Consider the following 23,160-nt stretch of genomic DNA (forward strand, 5'->3'; position numbering starts at 1 on the left):
ATCATTGTTGTATTAGTAGGCTGGCTATGTAATATCTAACTAACGTTAGACGTTTGTTTTGATAGCAAATTGTTAACGGATACTTTGACTGCATGTTGCTATGGTTACTCACAGCTGTTGTAGGCAGCGCATTTATTTATTAATTTCGAATGGTAAACAGGCAGTTTCACCAGAACTACTTTACTAGGTGTCCTCTATCACTTTTTAACGGACACCCTGCAGCCAATCAGAATCGAGTATTCACCCAGACCATGGTATAACCATAGACATCTATATGATATCTATGGGTATAACTATGGTTACAAGATTCACGAGAGAATCATTCTTTTGAGTCGGATCTTTTCAGTGAACCGGTTAAACTACAGTAGTTCACAAAACTGTTCTTCTCGAGTCAAACAATCAAACAAGTCTCTTTTGAACATGTCTAATTCATAATGAGTCGAGAACCGATAAATCAGCTTATAGTAAGAGTATTTGAAGTGAACAGAGGATTTACCAATAATGGAAATGCTTTTTTTACTTATTGTATGACTCACGTGGGTTTTAAAACAGCATTTTATTAAAATGTGGCAAACATTTTTTCATCTTGAATCATGGTTACCGATTTAAAGAAATGAGTCGAATTTCTCATAGATGTTTTTTGGCAACTATTTGATACCGTTTTCAATCTGCAATTAGAGGAGACACATGAACAGACTATTTGTTTAGGTAAGTCTTTGTTGCTGTGTGATAATCATATCACAATTTTGGTTGTAATTCGATTATTTGTGCAGTCCTTGATTAATATTCACTGCATGCACAATGTTGTAGATTTACCAGATAAGCAAGATGATCAAGCCACATGTTTTTAATCTGTTCAGGCACGTTCGTATGAATAATTCATCAGGCTGAGAGAGGAGAGGCTTTTTTAGTTTTTGGGACGGAAGGGACACATTGTTTGCAACATAATGAGAGATGATCAGCATTGAGGATGATAATAAAGCACTTCCTGTTTGTGTGTGTGTTGGACAGGAAGGAAACTCTAGAACGCTGGTCAGTGATTGGTCAGAGGAGAAGTGTGTGTGTGTGTGTGTGTGTGTGTGTGTAGCTCGTGATTTAGGATTTGAAGCTCTGCTGGACACATTTAGGGCCCACAACATCGACAGGCCGAAGTAATGACCTTAAACACAGAGACCCCGACCACTGCATTTAACACTGGTGAGGAAACACAAATTATTTCAGATATTTTCTTTAATGCTTTTTTACATGTTCTAGAAAGCAAGAAATCAAATTGAATATCCTTCACAAACATTTCAAATATTTTACAATTATTATTATTATTGCTTAATTTTACACCCCAGCAACCACCTAGAACACCCTAGCATTGTGACAGTGAGTTTTGCACTGGCAGACATCACTCACATTTTCATCAGAAGTTCATTTCTTCAAAATGTTTAATAAAGAATGTGTATCAGGTGAGTTTTTGCTTATTTATGTTCTAATTCAGTTTAAGAAGATGCTGTAAATTGAATAGTTATACATGGGTTTCTTGTATACAAACACTACCGGATGCGCGCGCATCCAGGGGGCAAAAAACAGCTATCTGTTTTGCCGAGTTATGTAAAAGAACATTTTTATTAAAGTACAGGTGCTGGTCAACGAATTAGAATTATTTTAAATAGTGCAATCATGAAATTCTTTGAATGCATTTTTTGTGCAGAAAGCAAATCAGGTGTTCACCGCACCTGTCCTACTCGTTAGACTAATCACAGAACTCGTTATCTGGAAAAAAATTTGCTCAGCTGAGCTTTCCAAAAGGCCCATTTAGGCCATTTAACTGTGACACTGTTGTTTTATTGAATTAGAATAATGGTGAAAGCGTTTCATTGAATTGCAATAATTTTTATTATAATTACAATCATCACTTTCTCAGTATTTTGTGGCTGCCCCTTTGGCTTGTATGACTGCCTGAAGTCTCCGCGGCATCGATTTGACCAGCTTGTCGCAAGTTTCCGCACTCACAGCTTCCCAGGCAGTGGCGATGTTCTGCTTCAGTTGGTCCAGCGTAGTAGGCTTTCTGTCGCGAATTTTCCGCTTGACGATGGCCCAAAGGCTTTCAATGACATTGAGGTCAGGCGAGTTGGCCGGCCATGCCAAAACTTCAAGCTGTTTTTTAGTGAACCAATCTTTGGTCGACTTTGCCGCATGAGCCGGTGCAAGATCCTGTTGAAATATGAAGTCTTCTTCGCCGAACTGTTCCTCAACAGTCGGAATCAGGAACGTTTCCAGAACATCTTGATATACGGCAGCATTGACAGTCTTCTTGAGGAAGCAGAGTTTCCCTACACCTCGAGCGGACATGCATCCCCAGACCATAACGCTCTGGGGAAACTTGACGGATCTTTTCACGCACTCGTGGTTGTAGGTTTCGCCACCACGACGCCAGACACGAGGACCTTGGTCACCGAAGGAGATGCAGAAGCGTGATTCGTCACTGAAGACCACTTTCTGCCAGTCTTCAGCAGTCCACTCGCCGTGTTCTTTGGCCCACTTCAGCCGTTTCACCATTTGTTTCTTGTTCAGCATCGGTTTTACTGCTGGAACGCGAGATTTGAAGCCGAGTTCGCGCAGACGACGGTAAGTGGTTGATCTGGAGACGTCAGCGCCGGTCTGCTTGTTCCACAAGTCGGTGAGCTCGGAAGTGGACTTGAACCGGTTGCTGACTGCGATCTTTCTCAGCTGCTTGTTGTCGCGAGCAGAAGTTTTTCGGACGCCGGAACAGTTGGTGCGCTTGCTGCAGTTTTTCTTGAGAGCTTTGCAGACGGAAGACTGGCTGATGCCGAGCTGCTCAGCAATTTTAGTTTGGGTCAAGCCTTGTTGGCGAAGGGCTTGAATTTGAGCCACTATTCCGGTTGAGAGGTCGCGCTGCTTACCCATGATTGATTTTACAACTTAGAAATTCTACTCAACCCTGACTTTATACTGCACAGTGAACACTCTTCACAGAAAACAAAAATTTGAGCATTTATTCTAATTCAATGAAACGCTTTCGCCATTATTCTAATTCAATAAAACAACAGTGTCACAGTTAAATGGCCTAAATGGGCCTTTTGGAAAGCTCAGCTGAGCAAATTTTTTTCCAGATAACGAGTTCTGTGATTAGTCTAACGAGTAGGACAGGTGCGGTGAACACCTGATTTGCTTTCTGCACAAAAAATGCATTCAAAGAATTTCATGATTGCACTATTTAAAATAATTCTAATTCGTTGACCAGCACCTGTAGATATCGCATTGTTTGTAATTTCTTGTTGACTCAATAATAAACTGCAATTTCAGAGTTGGATCTGTTTGTTTGTGTTTCATATTAATATAACATTATAAAACGTCCAACTGTTTACGAATCAAAATCCGGACATACTGTGTGATGCATGTATGAATTACCATGTTAGACTAAGTTGGTAGTGTATAATAGCCTCTATAGAGGCCGAATTTGCTTTTATATAAGTTAACCTTGTTTACGTTACCTGCAACATATCATGACTGCACACATAAAACGTTACTCTACTGTAAATCAAAGATTTGACGATGGATTATGTGGGAGGCTAGTAGCCTTCCTCCGACCGTGGCGATTATATTAAAAAACTTACTCTCAGCAATGGTGAGATCTTGCCGGATCCCTACGCAATACCTGACGATCTTTGGATTGTGGATGACAAGAAGTGGCCAGCAATTGTATGGCCTGATATATATAATTATCTAATTCAGACACCAAGTGTGTAGGCTATACAAGAGAAATTATTCGAGCGTACAAATCCCTTGATGCATAGGCCTACAACTACGTAGCTACTATGTGGTCATGTGCAGCTCGTCAAATACTTTGAAATACTTTCGTCAAATACTTTGATGCTGCACCGAATTTTTGCGTGTTGAGGTCAATGTCCTCCCTAGTCAAAGGCAAGGCATTAAAGCCAAGCCTTATGATGCCTGGATGTATGTCCATAAGGGCCTTTGGTTACATCCTTACGGCTAAATGCAAATGCATGACAGGGTACGTCTATCAAAATGTATGTGCCATCAGAAACGCTTTACTCCGGTACGAAGACCGCGGGTCTTTTGCCCCCTGGCTGCGTGCGCAAGCAGTGATGACGTCGCCGAGAAATCCATGTATAGGCGTATAGACCTTATGTAGCTCCGCCCCTTTCATCAGTTTGTATTTCCACAGCATGAAGGTCAGATCTTACAGATTTATGAATGAACTACTCGTTTTAAAGTCTTCCCGGTCTACGTTTATTTTGACATCAGCTTCAAACATTGCAGTGTTCATGATAATTTATATTAATGTCAGTTGCATACAGCAACAGTCGGAAAATTCCTCTGTCCACAAACTGGTGCATTTCTCTGTCATTTGTTTTGTTTGGTAACCTGTGATGGCCAAATATATGTGGAATTTCACAAAAGTAAAGCAGGTCGGTGTAGGACGTGGATTAAAGTTACTTTGCCCTAATCAGACTTAATAAAAATGCAGTTGTTAAGGCCATTGCACACTGAGTCAGAAATTCGCATCCGAAATTTTCCCGAAACTTTCGTCCGTCATAAAAAAAACCGGATTGGGCTTGATTTTCTGCGTCTTTCGCATCCGCATCAAGCAGTTTGAATGGTGTTTTAACAATTCAGAGCCACTGAATCACGAATACGAAAAAAAAGCATACAAAAATTTCGGACTCAGTGTGCAATGGCCTTTACTCCTTGAATTTTTCATTCACGTTCACTCAGATTCCAAACTAAATCAGTTTGGGAAATTGCAAATCACAATGACAATGTTTAATGAGCTCAATGCACGTTCTTCTGTTTAACCTGTGTGTGTTTTTTTTAACTCCCACTCGCTCAAGCCCGACGACCTTAATGCCTTTACAAACCACCAGCAGAAGCTTGAAGACGCCATACAGCGCTGGAAGTCCAGCCAGTGAAGCAGTTTGATTTGTGTAAATGTGGATTATTTTCTTTAAAGGAAGTAACACGCCGCCGTTTTTTGTAAAAAGGGTTATGCACCGTCTCCCCTACATTAAGATAGGTATTTTTGTCTCAGTACATGCATTGTCTTAGTCTGGCAGTGCCGACGCTAGCTTAGCTTAGCATAATGAATGGAATCCTTTGTTTCCGGATAGCATGGTCGTGACTCTCGTGAGTAAAAGTGATAAAGTTTTTTTTTTAAAAACACCCCCTGAAGGTCACGTGCCGCTTGAATTAAGCGCATTAAAGAGCACCAAAATGGAATTTATTGTTTGAACTTCTTAATGAAATGGACAGAATTTGAAAGCGGAGTTGTTTCATATCAAATGTAACGAAGCACAAAGCTTATTGTGATATATTAGATGGGATAAAAGTTTTGTTTATTCATGAACTGAAAACAGCATAGATTAAAAGATAGATTCTTGGGATTTAAGAATTGATATTGGCAGGGTTGCCAACATTTAAGTTCTTTAACTTTTAACTACAGCGATCTTTCATGCCACATTAAGAGTGCCAAAACGCTATTTATTGTTTGAATTTCTTATTAAAACTTATGAAACAAAGCCTCAGCTTTTAAATTTTCTATCAAAAGCAGGGTTGGAAATGTGGCTTGAGATTTACTCAGGCAGAGTGAGTGAGACAGAGCCTGGAAGTGTCAAGCCAAAATGCATGAGAGTTGGCAACCCTGATATTTGGTTCATAAAAATGAGAACAGCTGTAGCCAAGGTCATCCAATGTTAATACTGATACTGGAGAAGGCAATCAGTAGTGTGATTGACATGATTGACCAATAAAATCTTAAGAATCGGCTGCAGGGCGGAGTTTGTGGACAGTTGGGATGACAAACCATGCATTTTTGGTTTAACAGTTAAATGGAAAACTGCACAAATAAATTAATTTTAAATACAGAATGCAGTAACACATGAAGCACCAATTGCAAAAAAATATACATTTTTGCGTACAACATATGCACCATTTAAAACCTATGTAACCTTTTATATAGCTAATTAATTGCAGGCCTATATATTTTTCTTTATTTCATATTGACTTTATAGTTGACTAAATATAGTTTGATATTCATAAAGCATATTTTCGTTTCATATTTATTTGAAAGTAGCAATCAAAACTAAAATCTAGTTATTTTTGTGCAGCTATAGTATTGCAGGTAATAAAATATAATATTAAACATAGACGATTGTAATAAGCATGTGTCCAAACCGTTGCCTGGTAGTGTACACGTCTGATTTGGACATTTGTTTTTTTATTTGCGTACGTTTTTCTGTTTAATCTTATATATCTTGTCCAAATTACAGCGCAACACTTCACGGAGATTAATAATAATAATGAAGAAATACTTTTTCAATTGGGATTTTTATTTCCCGTAGATGGATCATGGCAGAAATAAATTCATTTTTAATACAGAATGCAGTAACAAATCGCAACGCATGAGGCACCAATTGCAGAAAAAATATATATATACACATTTCAAATAACATCTGCCCATCTCAAACGTATCGTTTTTATATTTTTCTCCTATTCTTTCACATACACTTTAACATGCATTCATACTCAGATGGTCTCCATAGTTTCATATTCATAAAACATTTCCGTTTCATGTTTATCTTAAAAGTAGCTGTGCAAAAATAACTATATAAAATATATTGCTTTGACAGTTACCAAGCCAGAGGCGCCGCAAATAAATTAACCTAGACAGGAATAACAAGCAGGAAAGAACTTTTCAACATTGTTGGGTAAATTCAAATGTAATATACAAACAAACAGACCAGATACAAGTTTAATAACAGCAAACATCATGTCAACCAAAAATGCATGAAAAACTCAAAATACACTTGTTTGTAGATAAATGGTCAAATAATGGTCTTCACATAAAGGTGTAAAACACACGTGTGATATTTACATAGTGGAGGTTCATGATCTCGAAGTGTCTCCACAGGTTCATGATCTCGAAGTGTCTCCACAGGTTCAGTGCAGTCAGTGACTTCACACGATTATGCGTCATTATGGTCCCTTTTGAAGGGCATAAAAAAGCCATCCTGATGCTCGACTCGTTCATGTTCAGTAGAAACAGACCGATAAATCAACTGATAACTGCACCAGCTCAGCCAATCAACAGAAGTCTGAACTTCACAAATGTTTTCATATACTGTTGTACTTCTGTTCTGAGCGAATATTTCGGTTTGTGACTGTTCTTTTAAGAATTTATATATAACACTTATTATTTTATCATGATCTTTCCACTTCCTACATATGAATTACTTCAAATGGATGAATGGAAACATTCTTTTGCAATATGGAAAATAGCAATAATGAAGAATAAGTATGTGTGTCCAAACTTTTTGACTGTATATTGTAAATCTATGCTTATACGAACACTACCATTCAACAGTTTGGGGTCGGTAAGATGTTTAAAAAGAAGTTTGAAAAAGATGTTTAAAAAGAAGTGTCTTCTGCTCACCAAGGATGCATTAAAATGATCAAAAATACAGTAAAAACGGTAATATTGCAAAATATTATTACAATTTCAAATAACTGTTTTCTATGTGAATATATAGTAAAATGTAATTTACTCCCGTGATCAAAGCTGTATTTTCAGCATCATTACTCCAGTCTTCAGTGTCACATGATCCTTCAGAAATCAGTCTAATATGATGATTTGATGCTCAAGACACATCAATGTTGAGAACAGCTGTGCTGAGTTCAAAAGAACAGCATTTATTTAAAAAATAATCTTTAGTAACATTATAAATGTCTTCACTGTCACTTTTGATCAATTTAATGCATTTATTTCTTACTGGCTCCAAACTTTTGAACAGTAGCACACAAACACACAAACAGGGGCAGGAATCATCCCACCATCTGAAGTGTGTTTTCGAGTGGTTGTTGCACATGAACGTCCTAAACATTAGACTCTATGAACGATCTCTTTGGTTTGATTGACGCTACATGAATGGTGTTTTCTCGAGCTGAAGCGGGCTGCTTCTGCACACTGTCTGTGAATGAATGTGCCATGGCCAGAACCGGTTTGGGTTCTTTACGGCAGAACTCTTTCGCGTGCAGACTCCCGTTGTGCAGGCCGATCGCAGGACCCTTGAGCTGATCGTAATGCGACCCGGACGGTTTGGGGAACACGATCTCACCAGACGCGACAAGACCTTCAGTGGAGTGACTCTGCCAGCCTCGAGACACCGGCACCGGCACCGGCGGCTGGAATCGGGCCGTTTTGTCCATGATCCCCATGAAGGGTCGAGGCTTATACTCCACAGAGCCGGTCTGGCTGATTTTAGGTTTGTCCTTGATGCGTACATCCGGGCCTTTATCTGATAAGCTGCTGCTGGACGCCAGGCTGCTGGTGGAGCTGGAAACCCTCATGCTGGGGTCTTTTCTGAGCTCTTGAGCTCCACAGGTCACGGACAGGACCGTCCCGTCCAGGGATGAGTGCACTTGGACATGATGAAGATCCTCGATTTCGTGGCGTCCCGCATCAGTGTTAGCGGTTGGTAACGGGCTGATGTCGATTCCCGGTCCGGCCTTTAACGCGCTGGAAATATGCCGGCTAGGGATCGGGCTCGAGGGTGCGTATTGCGACTGGCTTTTAGTGTTTGCTGGTCGAGAGGTACTCACCTGTGTGGATCCGAGGTGCGTGTTGGTTTTTACTATCTGTGCCTGTTTGCTGGGCTGTAAAACGAGGCTCTTTTGAGCCACAGATTCTCTGTGTGGGTGTCGAAGGCTTTGTTTGTGAGGCGGGGAAACCGAGCGGCCGTTAGAAGTTCTGTTTAGAGAGTAGATATTTTGCGACCAGGCCTCAGAGTCGTCGTCCTCCTCTTCCTCATCGACACGCTCCTCCTCCTCCTCTTCCTCCTGTGGGACGGTCAGCTCCTGAGGTTTGCTCTGGCTGCGCTGCATCTGTTTACACTCGTCCTCCACACGAGCCAGCAGACGGCAGATCTCACGGTTGTTCGGGCAGAGCTTGGACGCCTCGTGCAGGTCTGATAACGCTGCGCTGAACTGTCTGTGAGCGTAGAGTTCAGAAACACATGGAGAAAAAAACATGAGGCAATTCTGTCCTTGTAAGAGAGCCAGGAAAATTAACTAATCATCCAGATATCTTATACTCAATAATAGGGTACAAGTGTCAATTATGTTTTGGTATGGAATGAATTAATATTATTAACTATAATAATAATAAAAGATGACTATTTTTAATACTATTAACTCTTTCTTTCTGATGCAAATTTCCGGATTTACGGTACGTGATCATCATATTGCATGTTCGGATTTTCATACAACAAAATATTCTGGGGGCCATGAAACTTTTGTGAAAATGATCCAAAATGCTGAAAGTGGCTGGCAACTTAAAAAAAAAAAATGCTGGCGGGGAAAGAGTTAACAAAAATCATTCTTTATAATTATAATCAACATTTCTTTCACGCCGTCCACCATTTTGGATGGGTTTTGTATTAATTATATAACAATACTAAAGTCGAAAGTTTGGAATTTTATTTTGTGAAAGAAGTCTCTTATGCTCATCATGGCTGCATTTATTTGAATAGTTTAATTATTTTACTCCGGTCTTCAGTGTCACATGATCCTTCAAAAATCATTCTAATATGCTGCTCATGAAACATTTATGATTATTATCAATGTTGTGCTGCTTCATATTTCTGTGGAAACCGTGATTCTTCCCCCCCCCCCAGAATTTTACAAATGTCTTAACTGTCAAGTTGGACCATTTTAATGCATCCTTGCTGGATAAAAGTATTAATTTCTTTCTTTCTTTTTTGACCCCACACTTTTGAATGGTAGTGTATCACGGATTACACAAAAATATGAACTGAGAACATGAATATGTGCTGCATATTTCATGCCGTTTTGACTCTAGGTTTGAAACGGATCAAATCTAGTGAAGACGGTCTTCTGACCTGCTGCTGCGTTTGGCTCTGGCTCTAGCGTAGTACGCTTCGTAGGATTTGGGTTTGAGCTCCAAGGCCTTTGTTGCAAACTCCTCAGCCAAGCCAAAGTCCTGTCAGAGAGAGAGAGAGAGAGAGAGAGAGGAACGTCACACACAAACTGAGAACAGCAATCAGCCAGAGTTGTTGAATTTAGATTCACACCACAGGACTGCTGAATAGCTGTAAATCGGTCCAAATAATAGGTGATTTAATTAATGAACTCTTCAGTTGTTGTTCATTGTGTCATCAATCAAAGGTGCGGGCTGGAAATTGGCTCTGTGTTGCGTCGGGACACCTTCTGGAGCTGGGCTATTACTTCTGAATAGACCTTCGAATCAATTCAAGCCCTCAGAGAGTCATTTGCATCTTTCTCGTCTTGCTGTGTCTGACATTTTGAGCGGTGAAAAAACACAATCTGATTGATCCAGATCAGGAGAACTAGCAGGGCGTCTCTACACCTCGGCTCACTGCTCCAGATGGGCACAAAGTCTTGCCATGAAGCATAAGAATAATAATAATTGATTATTAATAATTATTAGGACTGTGAATTTCTATCATTTTAATTAGGGATAAATTAATTGATATCATCAATATCGCAAATGTGGGGAAAAATCCAAATAATAAATGTTATTTTTTATTAATACATTTATTTGAGGAATGTGATTTTTGGAATTTCTCTCTTAATGTATTTTTTTAAATGTCATTTTCAGTATTGTGATTGTTAAAGGGGCTGTATGTGGAATTCAGAAACCCTTGTTATTAGCGACACCGGTGGCCGTTAAGTGAACTGCAGCACCAGATTATTGCTCGTGATCACACTCATACACGCGTAACGTACAAGAGACTGAACGTGATTCAATGCCCTGATATACTCACAAAGAAGTTATTTTTTGTCCTTAACTTGGAAGTAAAACAAAGTTGGAACCTTTGCAGCGATATTCTGTTAACGGACATCTAGATGCTGCCCATGTGACGTCTAGATGAATATGTAAATGTGTGCTGTGCTTTCCTCTCAATAAAAAATTAAACATACAACAAAAATGACAGCAGTTCAGAAAGCATCTGATCATAGTGATGTGGATGTTTGCACCAGCTCTGCGATTCACCGGCATCATGTCGACAGATGAGGTCATTAAAATTACTCTGTTATTATAGTTTGATTATTAAGTATATTTGAAGCTATAGACTATATATATCTGGCTATGTGAGACTAGTTTGAATCAATCTCTTTTCGTTGCATGACACATTGACATTACAGTACAGAATGACTCTTTCGGCATTATCCTGAACATTGTATAAGCATTAGTTTCAACGGAACGGAAGAGAGGCTCTTGGGAGCGCCAGCGTCACATACTTTGGATTTTCCCGGGTAAAACAATCCTTCACATATAAAACAGTCTACTCTAGAGGCTTTCATAGACGACCTAGGAAGTTGGGAATGTCTTGTTTTTTACGTTTCCTTACAAGAAGTTCACACATAGTCCATTCACACATAGTTTTTTTTTCTTACACTCTTTATTACAAATATTTTTTGTTAGCTTAAATAAATCTGAAATGTATTTTAAATAAGAAAATATAAACAAAAATGTTTGACTAATATTAGAGATATAAATATAACTAACTAAGATAAAATAAGTTCAAATAAAATAAATTACTAAATCTAAAAGTGAAATAAAAATAAAGCTAAATAGTAAAATAAACAGAAAGCACTAAAAAGAAAGCACATTACATAATTACTAAAACTTCACTAACTTTAAACATTTTTAATTTGAATTCAAAATATCAATAAATACTGCAATATTATATAAATAAATATCACTAATATGACACTGCCAGTCTGTTGTATTTTAAAACTTTATTGTGTGGGTTGTAAAATATTTTTGATAATTGATGTATGGAAACCTTGATGTCAGAATTTATATCAGAATTAAAAATCTGTATGTCATTTACAGTGATGTTAATAAGTTAGGACACCCATGATAAAGTTGAATTCCTCCTAAAAAGAGGAATAAAAAAATCATCTTTTGGAAATTGATCTTAATGCCTTAATTTAAAACATGAGGAAAAATCCAACCTTTAAGGACACCAATTTTCTTTGTGAATGAATAATGCATCATAAATAAATAAATGTTCTTCCTTAAAATACAGGTTGGATAAGTCAGGACACCCCTATGTTAAATTCCCATAGAGACAGCAGATTTTTATTTTTAAAGGCCAGTTATTTCATGGATACAGGATAATATGCATCCTGATAAAGTTCCCTTGGCCTTTGGAATTAAAATATCCCACATCATCACATTCCCTTCACCATACCTAGAGATTGGGATGGGGTACTTTCCATAAGATCATCTCTAAATGCAAATCAAACCAGGTATTAGCCTAACTGAAATAAAACCATGCCAATCTCTAGGTATGGTGAAGGGAATGTGATGATGTGGTATATTTTATTTCCAAAGGCCTGACTTTTGCACCCTGTATTTATAGGAAGAACATTTATTTATTTACGATACATTATTCATACACAAAGAAAATTGGTGTCCTTAAAGGTTGGATTTTCCTCATTTTTTAAATTAAGGCATTAAGATCAATTTCCAAAAGATGATTTTTTTATTCCTCTTTTTAGGCAACTTTAGCATGGGTGTGTTCACTTATTCACATCACTGTATGTCTATCTCCTGATAAATTATCAGCCGACTGTTCAAACAAGGCATAAATAAAGGAGAGCCGGTGTCCGGTGAGGCGTGTGTAATGATCTCTGATGCTGGTGTCTTACATTGGTTTTCCGGCGACAGCGGGAGAGATTAAGATACAGAGACACACGCAGTTCCTTAAAGGCCTTCAGTTCGTCACCGAATCCCTCTCTGGGAAACTTCCTCAACGCGTACTGATACCGCTGAGCCGCTTCCTTCATCTTCCCTCTCTGAGGAGAGAGAAAAGAGTCATCAATCACTCATTCCAGTTGTGCAGAGCATCCTGACACAAACATAAATCTGTTAAATGTCACACACACATCATCTGCTCATTTATGCTCTGATAGCAATCACTCAATGTGTCATCATTTCCAGTCCCATTTCTCCTGGATTAAAGCTCATCGCTTTGACAAGGCATGTGGAGAAAATCATTCCCACATTCAAACACCAATATCACATATCAAAACTGTCTGGAATACTAATATATGATTGGTCAATTGGTTAACTATATATATCAAAGGTCGCATTAAACATAAATTTTCCGTCATTGACAGAATTCTTAATCAGAAGACCGCCCGTCACTTTGACAGATTAATAAAGGGTCACGAATGATCGCGTTCACTCACGATCTGCGACAACTGTTCAAGATAAAAAATAAAAAATTATGCTCCGTCTTTGTTCAACTTTCTTTTCATAATATAAATAAATGCATTGCCTATGGTGGTCTTGTAAATTTGTGAATAAAAATGTGAATGAAAAAAGAAGCTGTTTAATGTCTTATCATTAAAATATGAAATTTTTTCGGAATTTTTCAGTAGCAGAATTGGTGATAATGACCTTTATTTATATAAAAAAAGATCCTTTTAAACAAATAATATATTTAAAATACTTATGTTGTGTCTACAGCAATTTGGAGCATTTAATGTAATTAATTGTAAATATCACCTAACATATATATATATATATATATATATATATATTTAAATCTAATAAACTCTTAAAAAGAGAGGCATTTTGGAGGTTTAATTTACATAACATGTCCAAACTAGGTTTAAATGAAGAATATGATCTGTCTTGTTTCATAAAAGTATTTTTTTTCTCCCGTTTCTTTTATATGGGCAAAATGTTTATGAATGGCATTTCTTGCCTGATGTGTTATTGTTCCCATTATTTATTTGCTGTCCCAGATGGAATTAAACTGCAGTCTATGAACTATTTATTTGACTATTTAAACTTGGGTTCATATGTTTACTTTTTTTTTTTCTATTTCTGATGTGTAATTGTTCCAACATCGTCTGAAACAGTGGATAATGATTACAAACAGACTTAAACTGGAGTCTGAGGACTAATTATTTGATTGTTTAACCCTCTGAGGTCTAAGGGGTTTTTGGGGTCCTGGAGGTGTTCTGACATGCTCTGACATTTGTGCTTTTTTCAGTTATTTATAAACATGTTAATGGCAAAGGTGTAAATTCACTCTATATAGCACAAACAGGGCTACCGTAATATGTGAGCAACGTGTATGTACATGTTTGTACTTTTTAGAGAATAATGTTTATGCATGGTTATTGAAAAAACTAAAACTTAAAGTCTCTGAAATAAGGCCACAAAACACATACTAAATATGTGTCCACAAGACTTTTGACTAATGGGTGTTGTTGCCTAGAATTTTTGCTTCAAAATGATCTGAAAATCATCCTGCCTAATCATTTACACAAAACAATACATTGATTTAAATTTTATAAGACACCTTTTGTTTGGAAAGGCAATATGCGTGGAGGCGTGTTCACACCTGAGAAGACAAAGGCCGGATAATGTGCCACATACATAATGAGCTGCATATTAATTAGCCCTTTCACACAGCCGTGTCACTGGGTCCCAACCAATGCAAGGACAAAAGAAATGATCTATACATATTTTACAATTAGAAATTGTAACCAATTACAAATAGGTTACAATTACAACAACAATTACAATTTTAACAATATTTCAAGTGTATTTCTTTGTAGAAAGTATACATTTTATCATACGTATTAAAAAAGGTAAGGATTCATTAGTTTGAATATCGGAACAACAACTATAATAACATCTTAGTTGATAATTCAATATACCTACTTTATTTTTGACAAAACATCATACTATAGTATATTTAACTATGAGCAGAAATTGGTGAACAAAAGCGTACATATTTAATGTGACAGTAGTCTTTTTTTACAGTCAATGTATAATAAAAGATTTTTAGAGTGCAGACCTTTTTTGCAATTTAAATTTATTGACAGCAAAACGTGAACCTGTCCTTACTTTATACAGGAGGTTTCCTTCCTCCATGAGCTTCTGCAGGAGGATGATGAGGATGTCGGGTTTGGAGGTCGCCATCGCCCAGGCTGCGTTACCTTGGATAGAGAGAGAGAGAGAGAGAGAGAGAGAGAGAGAGAGAGAGAGAGAGAGAGAGAGGTGGTCCATTCATCACACCACTCTTTAAAAACACAGCTTAGGAGAAGAATGTAACTGGCGTGAAATAAAGTTACCTAAAGAGTGTACCTGTTCGATCATAAGGTGACGTTCTGTAGCCTGATGATGGTTTTAGTGAAAGCAGTTAAAAGAGAGAAGAATGAAAAACAGCAGAAAGAGACATGCAAAGAGAAAATACAGTTTTCTCAGTCACACCAGAGGAGACAGAGAGTCTCTTTCACTTTCACACCAACACCACATGTTTCCACTGAAGAAAACTGGACCACAAACACTGGCTTCAAAACTAAATAATATAAATCAGGGATAAATCCCAAGCTAAGGTTCATGAGGGAACTGCAGGGTGCCGTTTGGAAAGCTAAAAATTTATTTAATAAACATATTTTTTAATTAAAACCCATCAAAATAAAACACTAAGAAATATTAAATATATTTAATTTGTTTACCTGCATGTCATGTGACCATTAACTGATATCAGAGAACTGTGAAAATGTGAATGTGATGTTAAATTATTGAAATATTATCTGAAAATCTCAGGGGAACTTTTGGCTGACAAAAGTTTGTGAACACTACACTTGCACCAAACTTTAAACTTTGTTTAAAATGAGCAGACTAGCATTTAAACCATCATGTTGTTCCTGGTATTAATTTACATTTAAGATAGATTGACTTTGATGTTGTTGCTCCAATACTTCACACTCCGAAAGTAAAATGCTTCAGTATTTAAATCTCAGTAAGGGATTAAATTAAAATGTACAGGTCAGGAGGTTAAAAGGAAATGGAATTTTAACACTGTTGCGGTTTAATTACAAAAACGAATCAATCATGGCAGACAAAATTACTCAGATGAAGGTTTTAATCATAGATTAGAATTTTAATCCCTGATTTGTTAATCTGTGTTTTAGATGAACAAATCCTTGATTAGCTCTAAATTTATAATCCTTATTGCTGAAACCCATTATTTTATACTATATTATAACTCATATTTTATATACTATATTTTTAGTTTTGCTATGCTGGAAACTTTACTTTCCACTATTTTCATTTGAACGGCCCGTTTTAACTGTAGCACAGCGGTTTCCGGTCTGCCTGAGTGGGTTACATTGTAGCTCTGTCTAGCTTTGTTTTTAAATATAATTTAATCATCACAATATATCTGATATTATCTAATATGGTCTGTCATTGATCTGACATCGCTAGCTTTGCTATCACAACACATTAGCATTTCGCTAGCCTGTTAACCTGCCATCCGTCTTTTTTCTCCCGCGCATACGTCTTTTACGAGTCCATCAAACGGCTGTGGTGTGTCGGATCAGTCAACAAACGTGGTGAGTCATGTCATCACCTATTGTTGTCACTTGCACTCCCTGCCACATGTATATCATAGCATTCTCTGTCAGCGGTGAGGGCTTCACATGTGATAAATGCAGGGAGATTTTCAGGCTGACGGAGAAGATTTCAGAATTAGAGACACGCATCCAAACTTTACTCAAAGATAGTAAGAATGCAAGAGCTTTAGATACTGCTTTGGATGCGACTAGCTTTGTGAACTCTAAATGATAAAATGTAAATGATAAAAATCGTTTGACATCTGTACTGGCTACTGTATACAGGCCACTAGGGCACCATACAGACTTTATCAAAGAATTTGCTGATTTTCTATAAGAGTTAGTACTGGCTGCAGATAAAGTACTAATTGTTGGTGATGTTAATATACATGTAGATAATGAAAATATGCATTGGGATTGGCATTTACAGATATTCTGAACTCATCATACTTTAGATCTAATATTGTCACATGGAATCAATGTTGATACTGTTAAAATTCTGCAGAAGAGCGATTACATCTTATTTATTAATTAAATCAGCTCCAGTCAGTGGAAACACAGCAACACACACACACAAACACACAACAGGGTCTGTGATGCAAGAGCTTCAGGAGGAAAGATGTGATAGGCTAATAAATATCACAAGCTCATGTTATTGATGATAGTGGCCTATTGACAAATGGTCCATTTCAGTGAATCAATTCAAAACTGTGACTCAAAAAGCAAAATTACAGCAAAATTTGCAAATTTCAAAAAAAGCAAATTTCAAATCAAAATCAAAAAGCAAATTTGCTGTATTTTACTTCTTTCAATTATGTCTATAATGACTGAAAAAACCATCACACTTTTTCATTTCAAAGCAAAATGTATCCTTATCATCCAGTAGAAATGCAGATCTCACCTAGTTTGGCTCCTTTCTTCAGTAAGGTCAGCACAACGGAGGTGTTTCTGCAGCCGATGGCTCGATCCAGCGGCCTCATGCCACTGTAGTCCACATGCTCGATCACAGCACCCTTCTCAACCAGATAATGAACCTGCAAAAACACACGCTTCAAATCATCAGATGGGATGCTTTGTTAGAATGGAATTCAGTGGAATTTCATTACTTCAACACAAGTTTCATGAAAATTTGGGGTAGTCAGATCATTTTTGGAAGAAATTAATAGTTTTATTCAGCAAGAATGCATTAAATTCATCAAAAGTGACGCTAAAATCTATTTTAAATAAATGCTGTACTTTTGAACTGATACTTTTTTATGATTCTTTGAAAAATAGACAGTGTTTCCATAACAATATAAAGCAGTACAACTGTAAACAACATTGATAATAATAATAATAATAATAAATATCAGCATAATAGAATGATTTCTGAAGGATCATGTGACACTGAAGACTGGAGTAATGATGCTGAAAATTCAGCTTTGTTCACAGGGTTCACAGGGTTCACAGCTCTACATTATGTTATTCACTTACAATGTCTGCGTCTCCGTAGAAGGCTGCCAGGTCCAGCGGTGTGCGTCCATTCTTGTCTGAGTGGTCGATAACTGCACCCTTTTCCACCAAAAACTGAACGACGTTCTTGTGTCCTTTTAAACATGCCCAGCTGAGGGGAGTTAACCCTTCCTTATCCACCGACGCTAAAGAGGCTCCTGGGAAAAGCAGAGGATGTTCATTTGACCTCTTGCTGGAAACTTGCCACTTTATCTCAATAACTGACTTTCAAACAACAGGTTTGCTCTTTTACTTTATTTGAACATCGACACTGTTATTGAATGGAACTGAATCAAAATTGAACTCAAGCTGAATAATGAGACTGTTGTCTTCTGTCTTTATAGCTGAATTGAACTTGTTTCATAATCGATGAACTGCAGTTATTGAACTGAATCACACAGAACTGAGCTTTTTAATGACTATATTGTCTTTTTAGAGCTGCTTTACAGCAGAATGTGAATTTGTCTCATGTTTGAATCTTGCAGCATTGATTCTGTTATTTCTAGGGCTGCTCCTGATTAAAAATGTTCTCTAGTCGACTAGCGGTCATTCATTTCATTCATATTATGATATTAATTTAATTAGTTAAATATATATTGGGTTGGCATTTCTAAAATGGTTTGGGTTTCAGGAAAAAGAAAGAATATAGATAATACTGCTAAAATTGTTCTACATCACAATCTCGATTCAAACGCAAACTTATTCCTGATTGACGATTCGCCTGTGTCTATTAAACCTTTGACAAAATCACACTGAAACATTCAGATCTGTGTTTTGTCATCATGTCGAAGTGATTATAAAAGACAGCTTCAGTGATTATAAAAAAAGAAATTCAGTCACAATTTAAAGAAAATGTCATGAGACTTCATGAGACTTTGTGACTTACTTCTTTTTCAAATTTCATGTCCTTTAAAAAAATATATATAAAAGTGTTTGTTTGCCACAAAGTTTTGGTTTTCCTACATCTTTATACTTTTAGTTTTACAAATCATCACATTCAAAATAACATTAAAATGAGATAATTTTTAGGGCTATGAAGTACTTGAAAAAGTGTGAAGCACCTGAAATAAGGGAATAAATTTCACCCTTAAAAAGTTGTACGAACCCTCAAATTCTGCCACAATACCATGGTTACAGTTAGCATTGCTACATTAAATCCATGGTGAATTTTGGTGATTAATCGATTGAGAAGGGGTGGATTTTGGAATAAACTGCTGCTTCAATGTATATGTAATGAGTGATTATAATCAAGGTATTAATATTTTTCTAAATGAGTTGAATCACTTCTCTAGGCCTTGTGAGATTTTACTTTGTTATAGAAGTTACCAGTGTGATCACTGAAATGTTCTTTTCATGTATTCTCTAATGCCTGTATTTGATATGAATGCAGTAACAGTGCTTGCTCATTTAGCCCGGTTTCCAGAAATGAAATATGGAAAGATGTTTTGTTTGAGAAAGGTCTTCAACATGTTTCAATACATACATCTGTTTTTCTAGGGAACACTGACAACTATGTTCACAGGGGGTCAATGAAGCCTATAGTTTAAGGGACCATCTCTTTGTTAAAGCCTTACTTTCCAGTTAGACTAAAGTGTAGCTCTCCTTGAGACAATTAACGTATTATCTTGATGTTTTGAGAAAACTCTCCTGTTTATAGTTCGAGCCTGGCCAAATCCAACCTTGGAAAAGCTGTGTGTCTGTGTGTGTGTTAGTCCTTTTGTGTGTGATTTTGAAGCTGACTTCTGCTGATGAAACTGCAAAAAATCTTCAGTAAAACTTTTCTTCCAATTTATTATAATTCTGACTCCGGGTCTTCTTTCAAACATCTGATCTTTGGGTCCTAAACTGTTACCCCCTAACAATTGAAAAGCCTTTTATAACTGGTTCTTTCATGGCACAATGATCCTGGTTTCCATGTCAGTGCTGTTTAATCTGTGGTTTATAACAGAATTCTTTAGATTGTTTAGTCACACCGGCAGGAAAAACGGTCACGAAATGCAGTCTGAAGCCCTGTACTGTAATTAGCACATGGACATGTTAACAATCTGTCCGTCACGGACTGTGTGACCACCACTTCCTGTGGAGTTTTTATTTCCTGTGACCAAATGACTAATTAAATTTGTTCGACTAAGCCTCTTCACGTTGACTAACTTTTAGTCGACTGTTGCAGCCCTAGTTATTTCTCTGTTTATTACTGTGAAGCTGCTGTATTTTATAAAGCGCTATAAAGAAAGGTGACTTGACGTTATGTTGCAAGGCAACTTGAAAGGCAACAATTGTAAAAGATTATGCAGTTCCACTTTATTTCGATAGTCCACTTTAGACATTCTACTAACAATAAGTAAATTTGCAACTACATGTTAACTAACTCTCATTAGAGTATTAGTAGACTGTCAGTAGGTTATGGTTAGGTGTTAGGGTTTGGGTTAGGAGAATAAGTTGACTTGTAGTTGCTAAGTTAGTATTGTAGCTACTTGTAGTCAGTATAATGTCTGTTGGGGATCATCAAAATAAAGTGTTGGCAAATATTAAGCAGACAGTCTACTAATACTCTAATGAGAGCTAGCATGTAGTTGCAAATTTACTTATTGTTAGTGGAATGTCTAAAATGGACTATCGAAATAAGTTGTGTTACTGATTATGCTGATAAAAAAAAGTTCAGAGTGCATTTAGATAACTCACCTTTAGATAAGAGGAATTCTGCCGTGCTGAGATGCCCCTCACACGCGGCCACCATCAGCAGTGTGCGGCCCTGTTTGTCACTTACATTCACATCCGCCCCATGTTGCAGCAACAGATCTGCAATCTGCAAGAATAAATATTCATGTTAATATTCATTAAAAAAATTCTGGAGAGGAAGTCCTGCTGTTTGAGTGGTTCAGGTGTTTTGCAGCGTCCCACCTGCCAGTGTCCCTGTCGAACTGCGCAGAACAGGGCACACGCTCCTCTCCTGTTCACCTGCTGAACCTGCGCTCCCCGCTCCAACAGGAACTCGCACACCTCCACCTTCCCCCGTCCTGCAGCCGCAGTCAGACCTGTTTCAAGAGCACGGCATTCGTTATATCAGTCACTAAAACAAAAACATTCAAAAACATTTTTATTTCTTGAAAAAAAAACTAAAACATAGCTGTAATAAAAGCTCTTAATATGCATTCATTCTTAGGCCAAGTCCACACGGACCCGGGTATTTTTATAACAGGAGTTTTTCCTCCTGCGTAAAAAAAAAAATCCCATCCACACATGCTCGGTTTCAAAAAAAAATCTCAGTCTACATGAAAACGCAAAAACATGCTATCAAGCACTGTCAAGACGTATGCAGCGGCGCACAATCTGATGTCAAACACAGCGGATAACGGCGCACACTCTGACGTTGCAAGGCAAAAACTCCGGTTTTACTGTCTACACGACAACACTGCAACCAGCGTTTCTGAATATCCTCACCCTGGCAGGGGTTTTCAAAAATCTTCGGTTTCAGTGACCTGATACTGCGTTTCTGTGTGGACGAACGAACGGCCGAACCGCGTAAAAAAAGTCACGGTTATAAAAGTACCCGTGTCCGTGTGGACTTAAATTTTCATTCTAAAATAACTAACTGTTGCCTTTCTTTACCTTTGTCGCCATTGGCTTTTGGCTTGCATAGTTGGGGACATTTAATTTTATATTTAACAATATTATTACAACATTATTTTCCTGTTGTCTCTGTAAAGCTGCTTTGAAACAATCTGTATTGTAAAAAGCGCTGTATAAATAAAGGTGACTTGACTTGACTACACTAAAGCGAAGAACTACAACATACTAAAAAAATGTAGCCTACTGATATATATTTTAAAAACAAAACAAAAACACAAAATTACAAAAAATTTAACTAAAATGAAAATATACAAATAAAATCGAAAGGACAAAAACGAACAATAGATGTTAAAATAACACTGGTAAACAAATGAAAATGAACAATACTTCTACAGCATTTACTAATCTTAGTTAATATTGATTTAATCATTTTCTAATACATTATTAAAATCAAATGTTAATGCATTAGTTAATGCATGTGAACTAACATGAACAAACAATGAACAGCTGGATATTTATTAACTAATATTAACAAAGATTAATAAATACTGTAATAAATGTATTGCTCATTGTTAGTTCATATTACTTAATACATTAACCAAAGTTAACAATTATTAATCAATGAAATAAAATAACATTTAATGTATTAAAATATTTAATATAATATATAAATAATTATAATATAATATAAAATGAAATATCAAAATAAAAAAAAGTAGAATCTAGTAATTAAAATAATTCTAAGACAACATGAATAGCATAATTGTATTTAGTTTATGGTTCCAAGCTATACAATCTATATAATCTCTACTTGATGCATTAATATTCAATGTGCATCATAGGTGTGTGTTAATTTGCATTTTACAGTTTATCACATCAGGACTTATAGCACTGATTCCAGAACTGATGACAGAATTACAAAATAATAATTATAGTAATATTTTAAGGACAGTAAAGAAAGGCCAGAGAATCTGAAGAGATCACTTATAGATCATTAATTAGAGCAGTCTCTCTCCTCATAACGAACAGACTGTGTTCTGGAAGCTTCTCTCTGGCCAGAACATTCATGTCGGGTCTGACGGGGTCGTCTAGGACAGATGGTCACATGACTAACTTCTTAGCTCTGCAGTTTGAGTGCGATTAAAGGAACGGGACTCTACACGTCCACACAGCCGGAGTGACAGGATCCATTAGGAGAAGATGCCTGTGCCATTAGTGATGTCTTCAAGAACCACAACATCCATCCGTACCGAAGAGTGACGCTTTTATTCAGAAGCAGAAAGATGGGGTGATGCAAAAATACAGAAAGGGACGCATCGTAAACTAATCCAGAACATGGGCTTTTTATTGCTCTGGTGTTTCAGGATCGAAATTAAACGGTATTCACACTGATCTCATCGAGCCGAGGGTCAATCAGTTGATCTCTCCACGTTTTCTCGTCATGGTGTTTCGGTCGTCTTTAACTCCAGTCGTGTTTCAGCAGACCTGCGAGCTCATAAACTCGAATATTTGCTGCTCGAGAAACAAACCAGACAGAAAGAAGCCAGAAAGCTCTCTTTTTATATCCACAGACCACAACAAACAACAGTGAACTTTCACACGGATCAAGAACATGTCCAGGTCACGTGTGACTTCAAAAATCAAACCAAAACC

General features: G+C 37.1%; 1 protein-coding gene and 1 long non-coding RNA gene across 7 annotated transcripts in view; one reads left to right on the forward strand and one right to left on the reverse strand.

The window, feature by feature from the left end:
• The window catches only part of tanc1b (tetratricopeptide repeat, ankyrin repeat and coiled-coil containing 1b), a 533,291-nt gene that overhangs the window by 325,556 nt on the left and 184,575 nt on the right, over window positions 1-23,160 (reverse strand). For 2 of the 5 annotated variants that reach the window (XM_077215807.1, XM_077215808.1), the window contains 8 exons: window positions 20,839-20,972; window positions 20,620-20,743; window positions 17,920-18,095; window positions 17,348-17,480; window positions 14,951-15,042; window positions 12,733-12,879; window positions 9,930-10,030; window positions 6,345-9,019 (listed from right to left, as the gene is read on the reverse strand). In XM_077215807.1, the coding sequence (XP_077071922.1) occupies window positions 7,906-9,019; window positions 9,930-10,030; window positions 12,733-12,879; window positions 14,951-15,042; window positions 17,348-17,480; window positions 17,920-18,095; window positions 20,620-20,743; window positions 20,839-20,972 (2,021 nt within the window). In that variant the 3' untranslated portion in view covers window positions 6,345-7,905. Of the gene's footprint in view, window positions 1-6,344; window positions 9,020-9,929; window positions 10,031-12,732; window positions 12,880-14,950; window positions 15,043-15,177; window positions 15,221-17,347; window positions 17,481-17,919; window positions 18,096-20,619; window positions 20,744-20,838; window positions 20,973-23,160 lie in introns of those variants that run through there. The other 3 variants (XR_013197101.1, XR_013197102.1, XM_077215806.1) reach the window with 3 other exon arrangements.
• On the forward strand, window positions 1,072-15,057 carry LOC143723439 (uncharacterized). 2 transcript variants are annotated; one of them, XR_013197111.1, is made up of 3 exons: window positions 1,072-1,197; window positions 1,341-1,454; window positions 14,960-15,057. It is a non-coding gene; the product is annotated as an uncharacterized LOC143723439 (long non-coding RNA). The 2 variants fall into 2 exon arrangements; XR_013197110.1 differs by lacking the exon at window positions 14,960-15,057 and adding an exon at window positions 4,869-4,985.

Source organism: Siphateles boraxobius, unplaced genomic scaffold (assembly GCF_051911475.1).
Source record: "Siphateles boraxobius isolate OS27281-9 unplaced genomic scaffold, OSU_SipBor_1 7, whole genome shotgun sequence".
In the NCBI taxonomy this organism is placed as follows: Eukaryota; Metazoa; Chordata; class Actinopteri; order Cypriniformes; family Leuciscidae; genus Siphateles; species Siphateles boraxobius.